We start from the raw sequence: 22,513 nt of genomic DNA, 5'->3' as shown, positions 1-22,513 counted from the left end.
CCCTCTCCGGCCCCTCTAGCCAGATCACGTCTCTACTGCTCTCCCCAGAAATCCGCAGCCGGACCGGTGCAGTCAACGCCGCCTCCAGGGACGCCTCCAGCACCTCTACATGCCATTATCCCACCACGCTCCAGGGGGCGATGTCTACCTTTTCCATCCGCTCGGCGCCCGACTCGCAGCCCCACGACGCTCCTTCCAGTCAGCGGAGAGCGACGCACTTCCTTGCGGAAGTGACGGCAGTTCCGAGGCCAGTGGGGGCGGTGGGAGCAATGAGGGGTCTGAGACGGTGGTAGAAAAGTGGTGTGAAGATGGAGGTAGGACCCCGGGCACTAAGAAGGCTTGGCGAGAGCGCGCCGCCGATCGGGTTGCAGCAGAGGCGGGAAGGGAGAGGCGGCTGTCGGGAGAGGAGAGTCAGCCGGGTTTGGGGAGTGCTGTCAGAATGTCGGGATCGGAATCCGGGGCTGCACGCGAAGTCCGTGCTCCCCCTAACTTATCCCCGCGGCTTTCTTTTGGTTTCCAGTTTCCCGGAGGAAATGACAATTACCTGACGATCACAGGGCCCTCGCACCCCTTCCTGTCAGGCGCCGAGGTGAGCCAGAGCCGCCGACGCTGCGGGAGGGTGGGCCTGCGGCGGTGGGGCGGTGGGGAGGGGCGCGCGGACGCTGGGGGACCCCGGCTGGGACCCGGGGGGCGCGGTTGGTGTTCGGGGGGAAGTGGCAGCTGCTTCTAGAGCCTATCAGGACTGCCCGGGGAAGTCCTGGGGAAGCTGCTGTCATCAGAAAACCAGGGCGCTGGAAAGCGAGAACCTGGTTAAGGAGGAGGGTGCGTGCGGGTGGGAAGACAGGGGGGCTGTCTCCTCTTCTTGGGGAGAAATAACCCCGACGATCCTGGGGGATCACAATGGGGAGCAGGGTTTTCAGCAGCTAACGAAGTCGGGTGAGGGGAGAAGTTCACCTAGCAGGGACTTAGCCAGGGGCCTGTGTTCATGAGCTGTGTTGAAGGGTAGGGTGGTGTTTTTGTTATTTAACTTTTCTACTGTGATAAGAAGTTAGTTACTTTTACCAACAAGGTATCAGCTTGCTTTGCTAGAGAACACATACGTGCGCGCGCCCGTGAGGACACTGGGCACATTACTTCACCTGGGTATGTCACAGTTTCCTCAGCTGTCCCATCGCTGTAATAATAGTTTCTTATGATGCTGTAAAGTAAAAGTAATGTTTCTGGTGAGGTCCTAAAGGGTTGGTGAAAAAGTTTGGGTTGAAATATTGCCATACTGTAGATATGTATCAGTTGCTTAGGCCAGACCAAAAAAAAAAAAAAAAGGGTGGGGGGTGAGAACGAAAAAAAACTTACCAGACTTTGAGGGGGAACTGTGAAGCAAACCTTCTACCGTCTTTTGAAGTTCTTAATTTTTTTTTCAAAAGTGGTGTGGACTGTATTTTTTTTGTTTGTTTGTTTGTTTGCTACTAAGAATTGTCAGTTGTTGTTAAATGACTGTATCCTATAATAAATCCTGATATTTTCAAGGATAAAAATTAGATTGGACAGAGACGTTGCTGACTCTTTAATTTCTTTGTTACTATTTTTACTATGCCAGGGGGACATGTAAATCAAATGTGCAATAGATTTAAGAATGACAGAGTACTGTCTGGTGCTTTAAAGTTTTGGTACAAGTTTCCCATAAATGAGGTCTCCTTGGTTTAATTTCATTATTTAGAGTCTTGTAAATCTCACATTAGCCTCAATTGTATGAGTGTATTATTGCCAATGTGTTCTCAATCAGGTCTCCACAGTTTAAATTTGTTGTAAATGTCACATTAGCTTCATTCATGAGAAAGCAAATGGTAAAATTAAATACAAATAGTTTTTTCTTCTTTAAAGATTTATTTATCTTTATTTGAAAGTCAGAGTTACAGAGAGAGGAGAGGCACAGAGAGAGACAGGTCTTCCATCCAATGGTTTATTCCCCAGATGGCTGCAATGGCCAAAGCTGCACCGATCTGAAGCCAGGAGCTTCTTCTGTGTCTCCCACACGGTGGAGGGGCTCAAAGACTTGGGCCATTTTCTACTGCTTCCCCAGGCTGTAGCAGTGAGCTGGATCGGAAGAGGAGCAGCTGGAACTAGAACCTGTGCCTATATGGGATGCCTGCGCCTCAGGCCAGGGCGTTAAGTAGTTTTTAAATGTACTGATTGTGCTTTATCCTTTAATCCTTTTATGAAGTTGAGCAAGCAGGAGGTAACTTCCTAAGAGATGACTTTTTTTTTTTTTTTTTTAAGATTTATTTATTTATTTGAAATGCAGAGTTAGAGAGAAAAGGAGAGACAGAAGTCTTCTATCTGCTGGTTCACTCCCCAAATGGCCAGGGTTGGGCCAAGTCAGAGCCAGGAGCCAAGAGCTTCTTCCAGGTTTCCCTTGTGGGTGCAGGGGCCCAAGGAGTTGGGCCATTTTCCACTGCCTTCCTAGGCATAACAGCAGGGAGCTGGATTGGAAGCAGAGCAGCTGGAACTCAAACTGGGTACCCATATGGGATGCTGGCACTGCAGGCAGCAGCTTTACCCGCTACGCCACAGCATTGGCCCCTATCAAGAAACTTTTTACAGGATGGAGTATGTCCTTTGTTTATGTTTGTTTATGACCTAAGAAATTAAGTGTTTTGGGGCCGGCACTTTGGCGCAGCGGGTTAACACCCTGGCCTGCAGCGCCGGCATCCCATATGGGTGCCAGTTCTAGCCTCGGCTGCTCCTCTTCCAAACCAGCTCTCTGCTGTGGCCTGGGAAAGCAGTAGATGGCCCAAGTCCTTGGGCCCCTGCACCCACGTGGGAGACCTGGAAGAAGCTCCTGGATCCTGGCTTCAGATCGGCGCAGCTCCAGCCGTTGCGGCCATCTGGGGAGTGAACCATCGGGGAAGACCTCTCTCTCTCTCTCTCTCTCTCTCTCTCTCTCTCTCTCTCTGCCTCTCCTCTCTCTGTGTAACTCTGACTTTCAAATAAATAAATAAGTCTTTAAAAAAAAAAGAAATAAAGTGTTTTTTTTCTCCTTAAGAAGTTTATTGCTAAGTTTTAGTCTCAATTTAGCTAACTTACCATAGGCTTTCTATCATTGTTAACAGTTCTCCTTTTTCTCATTATAACTTTACACCTTCCCTTCCCATCTTTGGCAGTGTTGTTTGGTTTTTAACCTTTAATTAGTGTGTGGTTTTTGTTGTACCCAGGTTTTTTTTTTGTTTTGTTTTGTTTTGTTTTTTTAAGATTTATTTATTTATTTGCAAGGCAGAGTTCCAGAGAGAGAGATAGAAAGACACATTGAGATCTTCTATCCACTGGTTCACTCCCCAGATGGCCACAGTGGCCAGGGCTGGGCCAGACTGAAGCCAGGAGCAACAACCTTCATCTGGGCTTCCCATGTGGGTGCAGGGGCTCCCGCAGCTTTCCTAGGTACAAACAGGGAGCTGGACTGGAAGTAGAGCAGCCAGGACTCAAACTAGTGCCCATGTAGGATGCGGCAGTAGCTGCGGGCAGTAGTTTAACCCACTACACTATAACACCGGTCTTATTGTGAGCCTTCTCAAATACACAAATAATTTTTAAAGTTATCTTAGAAGAAGAGTGGTTGTTTTAGAGTTTTCTTGGGGAAAAAAAGTGGGGGAGGCAGCATTGTGGCACAGCAGGTTAAGGCACCACCTGTGATGCCAGAATCACCTATGAGGGCTGGTTGGAGTCCCAGATGCTCTGTTTCCAATCCAGTTCCCTGCTAATGCACCTTGGAATGCAACAGAAGATGACCAAGTGCTTGAGTCCCTGTCATTCAGGTGGGAGACCTCAATGGAGTTACAGGCTCCTGGCTTCTACTTGGCCCAACCCCTGCCACAGCAGAATGAACCAGCAGATCAAAGATCTCTCGGTCTCTCCCTCTCTCTGTAATTCTACCTTTCAAATAACTCTTTTAAAAAAATTGTTCACAAAAAATACTAACTGTATAAAATAAATTGGAAAATTGGACTTCATTGAAATTAGGAATTTCTCGGCTGGTGCCATGGTTCACTAGGCTAATCCTCCGCCTGTGGCGCCAGCACTCGGGGTTCTAGTCCCGGTTGGGGCACCATTGCTGTCCTGGTTGCTCCTCTTCCAGTCCAGCTCTTTGATGTGGCCTGGGAAGGCAGTGGAGGATGGCCCAGGTGCTTGGGCCCCTGCACCTGCATGGGAGACCAGGAAGAAGCACCTGGCTCCTGGCTTTGGATTGGTGCAGCGCGCCAGCCGCAGTGGCCATTTGAGGGGTGAACCAACGAGAGGAAGACCTTTTTCTATGTCTCTCTCACTGTCTAACTCTGCTTGTCAAAAAAAAAAAAAAAAAGGAAATTAGGAATTTCTCTTCAAAAGACATCATTAACAAATTATATAGGTACTCTAACCATAGGGAGAAGATATTAATAGTACATATAATTCAGAATCTATCAACTACATTGAAATATGTTGATGGGTGGCTTTTTTAATTTAAATTTTATACTCTGATAAATAGTAGTTACTTTCACAAACATAGTGTCAGCTTATTTTGCTAATGACAAGATGAAAGGAAATAGCTGCCAGAGAACATGAAAGAAGTTGAATAGAACATGCATGTCTCTTTGCCAGTGACTCAGACTTTGTACAGATTATTTCACCTTGGTATGTCACAGTTTCCACAGCTGTGAAATGCAGAGTAAAACAAGTAGTCCCTTTCTAAAATGGGTAAAAGATTTGAACAGTCCCTTCACAAAAGAAGAAATCCTTGCCATCAGGCATATGAGAAAATGTCAACACTCATTAGGGAAATAAATGCCAATGAAAATCATCACAAGATACCATTGCACATCCACCAGTTAGAATTTTTTTTTTTTTAAAGATTTATTTATTTATTTGAAAGGCAGAGTTAGAGAGAGAGACTTCCATGCGCTGGCTCACTCCCCAAATGTCCATAACCACCAGAGCTGCACTGATCCGAAGCCAGGAGCTATAGCAGAGAGCTAGATTAGAAGAGCAGCAGCCAGGACTTGAACCAGCGCCCATATGCAATGCCGGCGCTTCAGATAGCAGCTGTACCTGCTAGCCACAGCGCCAGGCCCACAATTTATTTTTCTGTTAGGGGCTGGCACTCCAATCTAGCTTTCTGATATGGCCTGAGAAAGCAGTGAAAGATGGCCCAATTCCTTGGGCCTCTGCAACCTCGTGGGAGATCCAGAAGAAGCTTCTGGCTCCTGACTTCAGATTGGCCCAGCTCCAGCCATTACAGCCATTTGGGGAGTGAACCAGCACATGGTTCTCTAACTCTGCATCTCTGTAACTCTACCTTTCAAATAAATTAATTTAAAAATATATTTTATAGTGTAATGCCAGGAGTCTTAGGTTTTTTTTTTTTTTTTTTTTTTAGCTTTTCCTTTTTTAAATTTTTTAAGGTATGCAAACTTCATACATTTTGTAAATACAAATTTAGGAACACATTCATTCATCCAGCCCCACCCTTCTTCTCCTCCTATCCCCATTCTTATTTTTTTTACTAAGATCTATTTTCAATTAACTTTATATACATATGATTAATGCTGTGCTAAGTAAAGAGTTCAACAAATAGTATGAAAAAAGAAAACTTCCTCAGCAGTTGAGACAAGGGCTGTTCAGTCAATGCATCTCTAGTTGTCAATTTCACTTCTATAGATTACCTCTTAGGTGCTATATTAATTACCACAGATCCAGGAGAACATATGGTATTTGTTTATAATTTTTAAAAAGTGACATTTTCAAGAGTTGGCAGGATGTGGAGAACTGTCACTCACTGATTGTAGCAATGTAAATTGATTCAACTACTTTGAAAAACTAGCAGTATCTACCAGTATACTTAATGTGTGACCTGGTAATTCCACTTCTTGATATCTACACAATAGAAATGATTGTGTATGTTCACCAAAAACATGTATTTCACAGCAGCTTTATTCTGAATGTTGGAAACAACCCAGTGTATTTCAGCGGAATAAATGATACATTTTTAATGGAATACTACACTGCAATAAAAATGATAAATGCATCTTGGATTATGTAGAAAATATATTAAAATATGCCAGTCATAGATTAGATATGATTTTTTTTTTTAATTTTTTTTATTTTTGACAGGAGAGTGGACATTGAGAGAGAGAGAGAAAGGTCTTCCTTTTTGCCGTTGGTTCACCCTCCAATGGCCGCCACGGTTGGCGCGCTGCGGTCGGCGCACCGCGCTGATCCGATGGCAGGAGCCAGGTGCTTCTCTGGTCTCCCATGGGGTGCAGGGCCCAAGCACTTGGGCCATCTTCCACTGCACTCCCTGGCCACAGCAGAGAGCTGGCCTGGAAGAAGGGCAACCGGGACAGGATCGGTGCCCTGACCGGGACTAGAACCCAGTGTGCTGGCGCCGCAAGGCGGAGGATTAGCCTAGTGAGCCGCGGCGCCGGCCTCAGGTTGGCTTTTATATAGTGATATTGTGCTTTGAGCACTTTGGGGAAATAAATCATAAAGATAACTTCTTAATTATGAAAAGTACTCATGTTAGAACCAGTATATGATTTGTATAGGTAAAATTTTCATTCTATATCAGTTTTATTTCAAGTTACTCATTTGAGAGTGAGAGAAAATTCCCATCTGCTTGTTCACTTCCCCAAATGCTTGCAACAGGCCCAGGAGGGCACCAAAGCTGGACTCTGGGAGTTCAATCTAAATTTCCCACATGGGTGGCAGGAACCCAGCTATTTGAACCATCATCACTGCCTTGTGCAGTCTGCAGGGGCTAAGCACGGAATCAAACAAAAGTAATCTGATATGGTATGTGGGCATCTTAACTGCTGAGCCAAATGCCCACCCTCATACCAGTTTTGTTTTGTTTTGTTTTTTAAGACTTATTTATTTATTTGAAAGGCAGAGTGACAGGCAGAGGCAGAGAGAAGTTTTCCACCCCCTAGTTCACTCCCCAAGTGACTGTAGACGGAGCTGGGCCGATCTGAAGCCAGGAGCAAGGAGCTTCTTCTGGGGCTCCCACGAGGGTGCAGACGCCAAAGGAATAGGGCCATCTTCTGTTGCTTTCCCAGGCCATAGCAGAGAGCTGGATCAGAAGTGGAGCAGCCGGGACTCAAACCAGCACTTATACGGGATGCTGGAACCACAGGCACCATCTTTACCCACTATGCCACAGCACTGGCCCACTATGCCAGTTTTTTGTTTTTTGTTTTTTTTTTTACAGGCAGAGTGGACAGTGAGAGAAAGAGAGAAAGGTCTTCTTTTGCCGTTGGTTCACCCTCCAGTGGCCACCGCGGCCGGTGTGCTGCAGCCGGCGCACCACGCTGATCCAAAGCCAGGAGCCAGGTGTTTCTCCTGGTCTCCATGTGTGTGCAGGGCCCAAGGACCTGGGCCATCCTCCACTGCACTCCTGGGCCACAGCAGAGAGCTGGCCTGGAAGAGAAGCAACCGGGACAGAATCCGGCACCCCGACCGGAACTAGAACCTGGTGTGCCGGCGCCGCAAGGCGGAGGATTAGCCTAGTGAGCCCCGGCGCCAGCCATATGCCAGTTTTTAATAACAACTATTTTGGGGCCGGCGCAGTGGCACAGCGGGTTAAAGCCCTGGCCTGAAGTACTAGCATACCATCTGGGCACCGATTCTAGTCCCAGCTGTTCCTCTTCCCATCCAGCTCTCTGCTAAGGCCTGGGAAAGCAGTAGAATATGGCCGAAGTCCTTGGGCCCCTGCTCCCACGTGGGAGACCTGGAGGAAGCTCCTGGCTCCTGGCTTCGGATCGGCGCACTCCGGCCGTTGCAGCCATTTGGGGAGTGAACCAGTGGTCGGAAGACCTCTCTCTCTGTCTCTCCCTCTCACTCTCTGTAGCTCCACTTCTCAAATAAATAATCTTTTAAAAAAAAAAAAAAGAACAACTAGGCCGGCGCCGTGGCTTAACAGGCTAATTCTCCGCCTTGTGGCACCTGCACACCGGGTTCTAGTCCCGGTTGGGGCGCCGGATTCTCTCCCGGTTGCCCCTCTTCCAGGCCAGCTCTCTGCTATGGCCCGGGAAGGCAGTGGAGGATGGCCCAGGTCCTTGGGCCCTGCACCTGCATGGGAGACCAGGAGAAGCACCTGGCTCCTGGCTTCGGATCAGCGAGATGCGCCGGCCGCAGCGGCCATTGGAGGGTGAACCAACGGCAAAAAGGAAGAAAGACCTTTCTCTCTGTCTCTCTCTCTCTCTCACTATCCACTCTGCCTGTCAAAAAAAAAAAAAAAAACTATTTTAATGATTCATAGTACCTATATACTGTTGAATAGGTGTTGAACTAAAGTAAATTTCTCTAAAATGAATTCATAAGAAACTTTAAAAAAATAATGGTTTTTGGCCTGCACCGCGGCTGACTAGGCTAATCCTCCGCCTTGCGGCGCTGGCACACCGGGTTCTAGTCCCGGTTGCGCCCCTCTTCCAGGCCAGCTCTCTGCTGTGGCCAGGGAGTGCAGTGGAGGATGGCCCAAGTCCTTGGGCCCTGCACCCGCATGGGAGACCAGGAGAAGCACCTGGCTCCTGCCATCGGATCAGCGCGGTGTGCCGGCCACGGCGGCCATTGGAGGGTGAACCAACGGCAAAAAGGAAGACCTTTCTCTCTGTCTCTCTCTCTCACTGTCCACTCTGCCTGTCAAAAAAAAAATAATTAAAAAAAAAAATAATGGTTTTTGTGTTCTCTATGGGGACTGAGAGAAGAGGGAAATGGGACAGGTATTGTGATGCAGCAGGTTAAGCCACATGCCATATGAGAGTATCTGGGATTGAGTTCCATCTTGCTTCCAGTCCACTCCCTGGGAGGCAGCAAGAAAGTCACTCAAATACTTGAGTCCTTGACACCCGCATGAGGAAACTGGATGGAGTTCCTGGCTCCCGGCTTGAGCCTGGTCCAACCCTTTGGATGTTAAAGACATATGAGGAGTGAACCAGATGATAGAAAACCTCTGTCTCTCTCTGTTACTCTGTCTTTCAAGTAAAAATAGAGGGAAATAATTTTTTTTTCTTTTTGACAGGCAGAGTGGATAGTGAGAGAGAGAGAGAGAAGGGTCTTCCTTTTTGCTGTTGGTTCACCCTCCAATGGCCGCTGAGGCCGGTGCATCTCGCTGATCCGAAGCCAGGAGCCAGGTGCTTCTCCTGGTCTCCCATGCAGGTGCAGGGCCCAAGGACTTGGGCCATCCTCCACTGCCTTCCCGGGCCATAGCAGAGAGCTGGCCTGGAAGAGGGGCAACCGGGATAGAATCTGGCGCCCCAACCTGGACTAGAACCTGGTGTGCCCGTGCTGCAAGGCGGAGGATTAGCCTGTTAAGCCATGGCGCCGGCCAATATTTTTTCTTAATTCTCTTAACCTGTAAGCATCTTTGCTTTTAACTGTAAATCTGGAACTATCTCTTCCCCCAAAAAAGTCCAAGAATTTAATACAGAAGGAAAGGAAAGCTGAGGATAAAGGTAACTGTATCATGTTCTTGTTCTTTTTAGAACTTATTTTTACTTTAATATTTACTACAGTATTAGTTTTGCTTATGTTTAACATTGTAGAGTACAATTTGGTAACATGAGATTCACTAGAATAAAATAACTTTAGATATTAATTATTGGATTTTACTCATAATTTTACAGATCAGTTGTAGTAAAATGAGATTTTAGAGAATCTCTACTGTAGTATGTGGTTTACCCTTTTGTGGTTTGTTGATTTATTTATTCAAAGGTCACAGTGAAAGGGGGAGAAACAGAGTTCTCTGTCTGCTTATTTACTCCCCAAATGCCCACAAGAGCCAGGGCTGGGCCAGGCCAAAGCCAGGAGAGGGGAAACTCCATCCTTGGCTCCCACATGAGTAGCAGGGCCCTGAGTAACTAAGCCATTATCTGCTGCCTTCTCAAATTCCTTAGCAGGAAGTTGGATCATGAAGTAGAGAAGCTAGGACTCAAACTAGCACTCAGAAATGGGGTGCAGCTTAACTCACTTTGCCACAGTGCACAACCCCCACCCTTCTGTATTCTTGATAACTACAGTTAACTTGCATATGTTAAAGGAAGAAAATAAAACCAACATAACCATCATGAAAATCAGATACTGAATAACAAATTTGTTTCCACATCCCGATGGATGACTCAGAAAGAATGCCTTATAGATCTGAAACAATGGGATCTCTCCATGTCTTATTTTTTAGAGTAGGCTATGATAATGTTCCAGATGGTTTATGAGGGATGGCCACTTGGACACTAATCACTAGTTTTGGATGTGAATTTTATTTACTTTTCAGTTCTCATTAAAAACTAGTATCAATCTTTTTTTTTTTTTTTAAGATTTATCTATCTATTTGAAAGAGTTATACAGAGAGAGGAGAGGCAGAGAGAGAGAGAGAGAAAGAGAGAGAGAGAGGTCTTCCATTCACTGGTTCACTCTCCAGTTGGCCACAGCGGCTGGAGCTGCGCCAATCTGAAGCCAGGAGCTTCCTCCAGGTCTCCCACGCGAATGCAGGGGCCCAAAGACTTGGGCCATCTTCTACTGCTTTCCCAGGCCATAGCAGAGACCTAGATTTGAAGTGGAGCAGCCGAGTCTTGAACCGGCGCCCGTATGGGCTGCTGGCGCTCAGGCCATGGTGTTAACTCACTGTGCCACAGTTCCAGCCCCTATCATTTTTTTTTCTTGGCAGAGTTGCTGTTTTGGTGTGATAATCAGAAAAGGATAGACACCTTTTGCTTTGCCAAAAACAATCTGTATCTTAAAATGTAAAACTATTATATAATTGTTAATTTAATACATTTAATGTTTTTCTTGATCCAGTTTCCTTGTAACTTTTTTCCTTGTGAATTTGGTAAAAATCTTCATACCCTCTTTCTGAAAAATGCTCATGTAAGCATTTCAGAAAGAATCATAATTTTCCATACAATAACAAAAATATGAGTTGTATACCAAGAAAAGCTCAGTTCTTGTTGAAATTTTTAGGTGTTTCTGTTAATAACCATGTTCTGTGTGCTACTCATATACCAAATGAAATTTTTAACATACGGTGCATAACGTTAGGAGAAAAGTGTAGAAGTGAACCCCGTATACTTGCCTTTTTGTTTTCCAGGAAACTTTCTCTCTCTTCCAATGTAATTAAAAGATTGAGTATTTCAGAGGCATACTTTTTTCTCTCTAGTTTCTACTAGCTGTAAATATTCCTTCTATAGATATTTTTATTTTTAAAATGGTGATGAGATCTTTGTGTATCTAGAGGAGCCTTCAGGAACACTCTAAAGAATTGTTTACCCATGAAAAACTGAATATAACACAAAATTTTATCTCAGTTGGTATTTACTATTTTGTGTGTTGGGTTGATAGAATTGAAAGTTTCTAAAATTCCAGTTTCTGTGATGTTTGGTTGGGATGGTGACATATTACTAATAGTCAGGAAATTAATAGCATCTTTAAAAACAATGATCAGTAAATTTTTAAAAGATTTTATTTATTTATTTGAGAGGCAGTTACAGAAAGTGAGAGGGAGAGACCAAGAGAAAGATCTTCCATCACTGGTTCACTCCGCAAATGGCTGCAACGGCCAGAGCTGCGCTGATCCAAAGCTAGGAGCTAGGTGACTCTTCCAGGTCTCCCATGCGGGTGCAGGGGCTCAAGCACTTGGGCCATCCTCCACTGCTTTCCCAGGCCCTAGCAGAGAGCTGGATTGGAAGTGGAGCAGCCAGGATTAGAACTGGCATCCGTATGGGATGCCGGCACCACAAGCAGAGGATTAACCTACTGTGCCACGGTACTGGCCCCATCAGTAATTATTTTTAAGAAGCTAGATGTATCAGGCAACTTAATAAGCTTTTGTGCACTAAATCTCATTATCATCTTGATAACCATATGAGCAGATTGACTATAATCCTCATTATATATACAAGAAAAACCTGTCAGGTCATATAGTTGAGGCGGCATTGTGGTACGGTACATTAAGCCACTGCTCGCGATGCCTGCATTCCATATTGGAGTCCCAGTTACTCTACTTCCTGTTCATGTATCTGGGAGGCAGTAGGTATTAGCACAAGCGCTTGGGCCACTTGTGTGGGAGACTCAAATGAGGTCCTGGGCTCAGCCTTGCCCAGTCCTAGCTTTTGTGGGCATTTGGAAAGTGAACCAGTAGATGGACAATCAATCTCCCTCTCCCCACCCCCCCCCCCACCTCTCTCCCTCTCTCCCTCCTTCCCTCCCTTACTTTTAAGTAGTCATATTGTTAAGTGACAGAATTAGGACTTAAAACTAGATACCAAAGTCTCTTTGGTGTTACAACGCTCTGTTGCTACAGATGCTTCCATTTTAGTTTTATCTTATTTGCATCAGACACAGTCTGTTAGCTCTGTGGATGGTGTCCTCATTCAGAATAAAAAGAATGTATTATTGGTGTAGTTGGACTCAGAGAAAAGGATTAGGCTTTAATCAGCTTTCTCTTCCTCTTTTACAGCAAGGCTTGGTCAGAGCAAGACTAGGAAGGACTATGTTTTGGAACTGTTAGAGAAGCTTTGTCTTCTGGGCATAGCAAGGTTTTTCTCCTATATTAACTGTATCTTGGTATCCTTATCTTGGCTAAATAGGAATCTTACTTGTTAACATTGTAATTTCCAAAGTGAAGAGGTAAGAAAGTTGAAGTGCACGTATTTTAGAGGGAGATAAAGTTCCCATGACAGTACCTTTTGGGATCTGCTTCAGAGGAACCTAAAACTACAAAGTATTATTGGCTGGTTCGCAGTGAGTTTCTGTGGTCTAATCGTGCAGGAGCAATAATTGTGAAGTAGCTGCTGTTACTGAGTCTTTAGAGATAGTTCAAGCATCATAGCTAAATAGGTTATAAAGCTGCGCCCTTACTAATGGTTTGAGGGAATTACTCATTAGAACAACAGGTGTAAGATTAAGACAGACAAGATGGTAAAAGTTGAAAGGAGATGAAAGAAATGAAACTTGTGGTTGATGTTAGTAGCCTTATATGTGACATTATGACCAAGGGTATAAGTAAGAAGATTTATTTGTGAAATTAAGTAAGTCATAAGAAATCAATAACAAAAGATAGGATCTCAAGCTGAAAAGAGGTACGCTGAAAATCTCCAGTCTTCTTCACTTAGGAATATGCATCTTTCTCTTCCCACTAATTCTTCCATTTTTTTCCCCTACAGACATTCCATACACCAAGCTTGGGTGATGAGGAATTTGAAATCCCGCCTATCTCCTTGGATTCTGATCCTTCACTGGCTGTCTCTGATGTGGTTGGCCACTTTGATGACCTGGCAGACCCTTCCTCCTCACAGGATGGCAGTTTTTCGGCCCAGTATGGGGTCCAGACATTGGATATGCCTGTGGGCATGACCCATGGCTTGATGGAGCAGGGCGGGGGGCTCCTGAGTGGGGGCTTGACCATGGTAAGGGGCAAGACATTTATCAAGCTCACCCAAGCTCATGGGCATAGTGTTAGGGGAGAAAAAGTTACTTTCTATCCCTTGCTATACTTGGATATTACCTTGCTTTATTCTTGAAGCTATAGGCTTACCAGCAGATTTAATTTCACCTGAATAATGAGATTTACCATCTGAGTCAATTTTACTTGGGAAAAAAAAAAACTTTAAAATTGTAAAATGTCCCATGTTAACCCTGAAATGAAAATGATTTGTTGTAATTTTTTTTTATGGCCTTCACATCGTAGGATTCAAATGTGAGTGTAATAGCTGGCCCATTGAGGGATTTACTCAAAAGCAATCTGAACCAAATGTAGTCTTGTGTGTTAGTGTGCATTCTAATGCAGTGTGCTGCTCTCCCAACACATCTCATCAGTAGTCCATTTGTATATTTGATTCCAAACTACTAACATGTGACCTGCCTTTCTCTAATTGCATTTGTACTGCAACTTAAAAAGCTTTTATTTTGGGAAGATAGTTGAATACTGATAGGAAGTTTTTCTTTATTCTGTGTTTACTACCTATAGGTTACTGAGTAAGTTATCTGCTAAGTTAATTTATCCAAAATTAAAACTTCTCTGATTATTTTTATTTATTTCAGAATAGGCCTTTGGGTGCAAAGAACTGAATTTACTACCTTCTGTAGTTTTAGAAATGCTTGCTTTTTTTTTTTTTTTTTTGATAGTAAGCTCAATTTATTCATAACATACACATATTTCTTAATACATGTACACAATTAATACGTATGCATTTTATTTAACAATTGAAAATGAAAGGAAAAAATTTTAAGGAATGAGTAAAAGAAAATTATGTTCTCATTCAGTTTCAGTTCTTTTTTAAAGCTTAAATCAGTAATAAAATTAGATTTATAAAAGAAATGCTTGCTTTCTATGTAGACAAATTATTTGATGTTTAGTAGAGTTTAAATGATGGTACAATCTTGAGTATGAAGGGGATTTATAACATACGTTGTTGTCCTGATTTGGGGGGTGGGGGGAGAGGTGCTTTTTTGTATTTGATGTTTAATTAGTCCTTCTGCTTCCTCTCAGGACTTGGACCATTCTATAGGAACTCAGTATAGCGCCAACCCACCTGTTACAATTGATGTACCAATGACAGACATGACATCTGGCTTGATGGGGCATAGCCAGTTGACCACCATTGATCAGTCAGAACTGAGTTCTCAACTTGGTTTGAGTTTAGGGGGTGGCACCATCCTGCCCCCTGCCCAGTCACCTGAGGATCGTCTTTCAACCACCCCTTCACCTACTGGTTCACTTCATGAGGATGGTGTAGAGGACTTCCGGAGGGTGAGGCATTTTTTACCAAAATCAGTTGTGCTGTGATAGTCTAGGATAAAATCCTTGGCTTATGGAGCCTAATCAGTGTTCTTTACGCCTGCCCTTCCATCTTTCTGCTCTCTTCTGTGTATGGGATCCCGTATTTCAATCTCTGGTTTATAATAATACTCTTCCCAAACCCCATTCTTACTGGTCATCACATGTTACTAATGTCTTTTAAACTATTGTCTCTATTTTTAGCATTTCTGAAAACTGTACACATGTAGTTCATTTCTTCCCCCATTTAAAAGATATTTTCTTCCAGTTCCCCAAATAAAATACTTCTCTATTCCAGCTTGTAACTCTCTCTTTTCTCCCCTACAGCAACTCCCCAGCCAGAAGACAGTGGTTGTAGAAGCAGGGAAAAAACAGAAGGCTCCAAAGAAGAAGAAAAAAAAAGATCCTAATGAACCTCAGAAACCAGTTTCAGCGTATGCTTTATTTTTTCGTGATACACAGGCTGCCATCAAGGGACAGAATCCCAATGCTACCTTTGGAGAGGTTTCCAAAATTGTAGCATCCATGTGGGACAGTCTTGGAGAGGAGCAAAAACAGGTATACAGATAATGAGTAACCAGTGTACAGTTAATGTCCCAGAAGTTAACTAAAATTGGGCTATTTCTTGATTAGGTGCATGCTATGGCTAACTCTAAAAGTTTCAAATTAGCACTTTTATTGGCCTGTTGTCAGCTTGAAAACTAATTTACCTATATTTAACATGAATTTTAAAAGGTAAGTAAAAATTTTACTATATAAATATGCAATTGTATTGAAGATGACTGTCATTACCCTAGACTGTGGTCTGTCAAGGTAAGTCCCCATTTCGATTTTTAATTGAAACAGCTATATTTATTATAGATGTATCAGTTATCTGTTATTCAACAAACCACCACAAATTTAATGGCTTAACACAACAGCAGTTTATTTTTACTTATTCTGAATTGATTAGGTTGATTTTCTGCTGTTCTTGCTTGGGTTCATTTCTGTGGCTATAATCACCAATGATGACTGAATAGCATGGCTGCCTAAAGATTTATTTATTTGAAAGGCAGAGTGACACAGAGAGCCCACTCCATCACTCCTCAAATGCCTGCAAAACAGCCAGGGCTGGGCCAGACAAAAGCCAGGAGCCAAGAACTCCATTTGGGTCTCCCACATGAGTGGCAGGTACTGAAGGACTTGGGCCATCATCTGCAGCCTTCCCAGGCACTGAAAACTGGACAAGAAGCAAAGGAACCAGGGTGCAAAACCAGCACTCTGATATGGAATTCAGGTATCCTGAGCAGCAGATGAACCCCCGGTGCCACAATATTTGCCCCACTCTAATGATCAAAAACTCACAGAATTAGCCCACTTTCAAGGAAGGGGAAATAGGCTTCAGCTCTTGATGGAAAAGCAGTTATGCAGGATGGGAGGAATTCTTGTGGCCACCTTTGCAGTTTGCCACATTCCTAAAGGAGTATGCTAGGTAGGCACAGTCCCAGGCTAAGCAGATGATAGATCTTACAGTTTTGGTGTCAGGGTTTTTCTTATTTTTGCTGTTTTTAAGATTTATTTATTTGAAAGGCAGAGTTACAGAACAGAGAGGGAGAGACAGATCCAGGATGTGAACATTGCCAAGTAGCTGCATAACGTGCTGCACCATGATTGGCTTGCTTGTTAGAGACATGCTTTGTAGACTGAGTTGGCTGTGAAGCCTGTCTTGAAAGCTTTCAGAAGTATATTTTCCAAAGGAGTTGTCAGTGTCTAATTAGACGGAGAAGAATGTCATTCATTGATGAGTAATATAGAATTGCCAGTTGTTTATAGGCATATGGAGTCTTTTTAATCAGAATGTCTTTCTTGTAGGTGTATAAGAGGAAAACTGAAGCTGCCAAGAAAGAGTATCTGAAGGCTCTAGCTGCTTATAAAGACAACCAAGAATGCCAGGTAAGACGGTTAGGATAGAAAGATATTTAAACCAGTAAGTTTTTCTTAACGATTTTTTAGCTGTTGTAGGAACAAAATATCATCAAATACCTGTGGAGCCTATTAATAATATTAAAAGCTTTAAAAAATACCTAACAGCTTACTTTTCTCACATAGCCCTTGATTAAAAGTTTTACTTTCTGAGCTTATTCATTATTTCTAGTGTTTACCTGCACCAAGCTAGTACCTACACAGCTGCTCCTTTTTAAAAAATCTATATATATAGTTTTTAATATTTATTTTATTTATTTGAAAGACAAAGTTACAGAGAGAGCTAGAGAAAGAGAGGTTTTCCATCCACCGGTTCAGTCCCCAAATGGCTGCAACAGCCAGAGCTGAGCTGATCTGAAGCCAGGAACCAGGAGTTTCTTCTGGGTCTCCCATGTAGGTGCAAGAGCCCAGGTACTTGAGCCTTCTGCTGCTGCCTTCCCAGCACATTAGCAGGGAGCTGGATTGGAAGTGGAGCAGCCTGGACTTGAGCCAGTGCCCATATGGGATGCCGGCACTACAGGCTGGGACTTTAACCCGCTGTGCCACAGCACCAGCCCCTATATATTTTTTTAAGATTTATTTATTTGAAACGGAAAGAGAGAGAGGTGTTTTCCATCTGCTGGTTCATTGCCTAAATGGCCTCAATGGTTGGGGCTGGGCTACACCAAAGCCAGGAGCCTGGAGTTTCTTCCAGGCCTCCTATGTGGGTGCAGGGGCCCAAGGACTTGGGCCATACTCTGCTGCTTTTCCCAGGCCATAGCAGAGAGCTGGATTGAAAATGGAGCAGCCTGGACACAAACTGGGGCTCATATGGGATGTGATTGTCACAGGCAGCAGCTTTACCCACAATGCCTCAATACCAGCCCCAAAGATCTGTATCTTTTCTTGGAAGGTAATTATATTGATATATCCTATGGTAGAGAATAATTTCCCAGTGACATTTTTTCTGCTCTTTTAGGCCACTGTGGAAACAGTGGAATTGGATCCAGCACCACCATCACAGACTCCTTCTCCACCTCCTATGGCTACTATTGACCCAGCATCTCCAGCACCAGCTCCAACAGAGCCCCCTGCCCTTTCCCCTTCCATTGTTGTTAACTCCACTCTTTCATCCTATGTGGCAAACCAGGCATCTTCTGGGGCTGGGGGCCAGCCCAATATCACCAAATTGATTATTACTAAACAGATGTTGCCCTCTTCTATTACGATGTCTCAAGGAGGGATGGTTACAGTTATCCCAGCCACAGTGGTGACCTCCCGGGGGCTCCAACTAGGCCAAACCAGCACAGCTACTATCCAGCCCAGTCAACAAGCCCAGATTGTCACTCGGTCAGTATTACAGGCAGCAGCAGCAGCTGCTGCTTCAATGCAGCTGCCTCCACCCCGACTACAGCCGCCTCCATTACAACAGATGCCTCAGCCCCCGACGCAGCAGCAAGTTACCATACTTCAGCAGCCGCCTCCACTTCAGGCCATGCAACAGCCACCACCTCAGAAAGTTCGAATCAATTTACAGCAACAGCCACCTCCTCTGCAGATCAAGAATGTGCCTCCGCCCACTCTGAAAATGCAGACTACCTTAGTCCCAGTAGCCGTGGAAACTAGCCCTGAGCGGCCTATGAACAGCAGCCCTGAGGCCCACACGGTGGAGGCAACCTCGCCAGAGACAATATGTGAAATGATCACAGATGTTGTTCCTGAGGTGAGCCTCTGTTTTTAAGTCTTTCCTGCAGGCCAGTGGAAATGTATACATCTTTGGTCAACCCAGTAAATGAAGGGATTGCCAGCAGCATTTAATGCCTGATAACCAACAGTACATATCATCCTGTAGATGGCCGTTCCCTGCAAGATGCCAGTGGTTTTGGTAAAATAACATTTAAGAATACCTCTTTTCCCAGGCCACTGGGTTTTTGAAAGCCAGAGTGACAGACCTTCCATCTGCTGTTTCACTCCCCAAATGCCTGCAACAGTCAGACCTAGGCCAGGAGCCCAGAACTCAATCTGGGTTTTCCACATGTGTAGCAGAGACACAAACACTTGTGAAATCATCTGCTACCTTCCCAGGCACATCAGCAGGAAGCTGGATCAGAAGCAGAATAGCCAGGACACAAACCAGCACTCTGATAGGGGACACAGGCTTCCCGAGCAGTAGCTTAACCACTGTATGAGGCCTGCCCATCTACAAGAATGTAGTTGAGTTAGAAAGAATAGAGCCTGAACGTAGTGTTATTTGTACCTCCCAGGATTAAGACTTTAAACTTCAGAAATACAAATCCTTTCCTCCTAAGTCTCCACTGCTTCGCTGAATGTTTTAAATGTGGAGAGGGGCTACAGCCAGAAAAATTCCATCAGTTTCTAGCACTGTCTTTTTTTAAGATTTTATTTATTTGAAAGTCGGAGTTACACAGAGAGAGCAGAGGCGCAGAGAGAGAGAGGTCTTCCATGCGCTGATTCACTCCCTAATTGACCACAACGGCTGGAGCTGTGCTGATCAGAAGCCAGGAGCCAGGTGCTTCTTCTGGGTCTCCCATGTGGCACTTGGGCCACCTTCTACTGCCTTCCCAGGCCATAACAGAGAGCTGGACTGGGAGAGGAGCGACTGGGACTAGAACCGGTGCCCACAGGGGATTCCGGCGCCCCAGGCGGAGGATTAACCTAGTGCACCACTGCGCCATCTCTATCATTGCCTTTTAAGAGACATTAGAGAGATGCCAGTTACCCTGGTTTTCTTTAACTTGTACATGACAGTAATCATGAAAACATGAGTCTGGTTTGAGACTCTAGTTCTACAATTTTTTAAATTTTTAAAAATGTACTTTGTTTTTATTTTGAAAGGCATATATAGAGAGATTTTCCATCTGCCAGTTCCATCCCCAAATGCCCACAACAGCCAGAACTGGGGCCGGCAAAGCCAGGAACCCAGAACTCAATCCAGATCTCCCATGTAGGTGGCAGAGACCTAAGCACTTGAGCCACCACCTGCTGCCTCCCAGCGTGCATGTTAGTAGGAAACTGGATTGGAAACAGGAGCCACGACTTGAATCAGGCACTCTTTTTGGGAATGTGGACATAAGTGGCTTTCTTAACTGCTGTGCCAAAAGCTCAACCTGATGCAATCGTTTAAAAGAAAATAACACCCTACCATCAGCGAACTTTATGAATCTCCAAATTCTTTCACTTTTCCTAACGTATTGCATTTTGTCTTTTGACCCTCCCCATTGAGCTTTGTTGAAGTAACTCAGCCTCTCTTCACAGAAACCTTTGATACTATTAAGAGGAATATAATTCAAGTGTGAAATAGTGATGGGTTAGGTTAAAATATAAGAGTACTAGTTAGTCTTTCAGATAGGAAGACTCTTGTCCATCTGCTTGGTAAAGCTCTAAACTAGGACTATAGAGGGGGAGACCAAAAACTCAGCCCTTCACTGGTTCCCGGGGATGACTGGATTAGCTTGCTGGTAGGTGGCAGTCTGATCCATCCCAGGTGCTCTCTTCCTTTCATAGGTGGAGTCTCCTACTCAGATGGATGTTGAATTGGTGAGTGGGTCTCCTGTGACACTCTCACCCCAGCCTCGATGTGTGAGGTCTGGTTGTGAGAATCCTCCCGTTGTGAGTAAGGACTGGGATAACGAGTACTGCAGCAATGAGTGTGTGGTGAAGCATTGCAGGTAAGCCTACAATTCCCCTTCTTGTAATTCTGGTTGTGCTAAATTGTGTTGGAAAACATGTAACCAGTGTTACTTCATGTTAGCTAGAGTATGTTGTACATGTATATGCAGGGTCTTCAGAAACTTCATGGGTAATATATATATAACTACATGGATTTCAAAATTTTTGCACCAAAATAAACTTCTAATTCCTTTCTCCATGTAGTTTCTGAAATACTCTCATATTAGAAAGGCTACTAGAAAAGCTGCTGTCTTTAAAACAAGCTTACATTTGCCACACAGCTAAAAAGGACCTACTTAGAAGCTCATCCTTTTCAATTACCACATACCTCTATGTATGCTGTTTATAAATAGATGATACATTAAGCTGCTAATGCCTGAATATTAGCTTTTCAATCTGTAGTACAATCAGACTACTTAAGGGATCAGAATGTGAGGAGGAATGGGTTAAGTGGAAAGTAGCACAATAAGATGTTCTGGAGGAGGGGAGGGAAGAAGTTGTGAAGATTTTGCACTTCTTCCCAAATTTTCCTGAGAATTACTTACATCCATTAAGTAAGGCATTTGCATTTCCTATCTCAAATCCTCACAGATTAGCAATGCCTTGACTTTATTAAAATTAATTTATTAATTATTTGAGAGGTAGAGTTAGACGGTGAGAGGGAGAGAAAATTCCATCCTCCAGTTCACTCCCCAAGTGGCTGCAATGGCCGGAGCTGGGCCAATCCAAAGCCAGGAGCCTGGAGCCTCCTCCAGGTCTCCCATGTGGGTGCAGGGACCCAAGCACTTGGACCATCCTCCACTGCTTTCCCAGGCCATAGAAGAGAGCTAGCTCAGAAGAGGAACACAGGGACTAGAACCAGCACCCATATGGGATGCCGGCACTACAGGCAGAAGATGTACCTGTGTCACAGTGCCAGCCCCGTGCCTTGACTTCTGATTTTTAGGTCCATTGTTCTTACAGTCCTATCTTCCCTTGAGTTGCAAGAAGTTATCTGGGAATCTATTTGAGTTTAAAAGAATATATTAAAAATGTAATTCTAAGTTTGTGTGTCTCTTTTTTCTCTCTTAGGGATGTATTCTTGGCCTGGGTAGCCTCTAGAAATGCAAATACAGTTGTGTTTGTGAAATAGACCTTCCTCTTCTCGAAGCCAGTGAAGATTTACCTGCTGGGAACTGTGTTTGAAACACAAGCTGAGCTTCTGTTAGTGCCTGATCTCAACTCATGATGGCTCTTCATGCTTTCCCCCTCTTTTTTTCCCTTCAGCAGAGGCCAAACTGTGGAGCAGGGTCGTTGAGTTTACTGTAATCTGGAATTGCTTTTTACTTTGAACTACAAGCAGAAAAACCAGTGATGTTAATAGCAGAGCAAAGGGTGGAGGAGTATAGACAAGCAAATCAAGGGTGGTATGGGTGGTAGTGGGGTTGTTTGAGGAAATTTTGTCTAATTGTCATAGGACTTGCCTAAGATATGTTATTAAAATGAGAGTACTCAGCTAGAAGAAAATAGCACCATGTGTACATATTTTTAAAGGATGAGATTGCATTAAACATTTAAACATTCCCTTTTAAAACAGGGAACAACTGCTACCATCACCTCAATACATGCCTTGAGAACCAAGGTTTTCCACAAGTAGGCACACTGGATTGTAGGGATAATGACATCATCCAGGAGTCTTTTATGTATTTCTCATTAAAATATTATTTCTGTAGTCAGTATCCTTCCCTACGTGAGTTGTTATTACAGTTTGAGTGTCAGAGGCAGAACTCTATATTCTAAAATTAATACAAGGTTCACCAAAGTCTAAATAAATTGTATTCACTTATGTTGATGAAATATATTTTAAGAGGCCAGAGGTGTTATACGCCAATTGCATACCTAGGCACTTATTTAACCCAAGCAAGACGTGCTTATTTGACTTTTCTTGGAAATGAGCTAAAGCATAATTTACTAGCAGAAACATAACAGAATAGGCAAATTGTGATTATAATCTTAGGTGAAACTCGAATTCTTGAGAAATGCTATCCTAGAAAACCCCCTTCTTAATGATGTTCACATAGTACTGATTGCTAACCACTTTGATCCTATATG

General features: G+C 43.9%; 1 protein-coding gene across 2 annotated transcripts; it reads left to right on the top strand.

The window, feature by feature from the left end:
- Positions 1–9: 9 nt before the first annotated feature.
- TOX4 (TOX high mobility group box family member 4) lies at positions 10–21,930 on the top strand. Of its 2 annotated transcripts, none has more exons than XM_062205471.1 (9): positions 10–247; positions 521–589; positions 13,179–13,421; positions 14,504–14,764; positions 15,119–15,349; positions 16,643–16,723; positions 17,712–18,455; positions 20,258–20,421; positions 21,494–21,930. In XM_062205471.1, the coding sequence occupies exons 1-9, from the start codon at positions 110–112 to the stop codon at positions 21,552–21,554; spliced, it is 1,992 nt and encodes a 663-aa protein (XP_062061455.1). In that variant the 5' UTR covers positions 10–109; the 3' UTR covers positions 21,555–21,930. The 2 variants fall into 2 exon arrangements, with proteins under 2 accessions (XP_062061455.1, XP_062061456.1); XM_062205472.1 differs by having other exon boundaries at positions 225–314.
- The last annotated feature ends 583 nt before the right edge of the window (positions 21,931–22,513 follow it).

Source organism: Lepus europaeus, chromosome 11, assembly GCF_033115175.1.
Source record: "Lepus europaeus isolate LE1 chromosome 11, mLepTim1.pri, whole genome shotgun sequence".
In the NCBI taxonomy this organism is placed as follows: Eukaryota; Metazoa; Chordata; class Mammalia; order Lagomorpha; family Leporidae; genus Lepus; species Lepus europaeus.
Note: the sequence above shows the minus strand (reverse complement) of the source record. Positions and strands in the feature narration are given on the sequence as shown.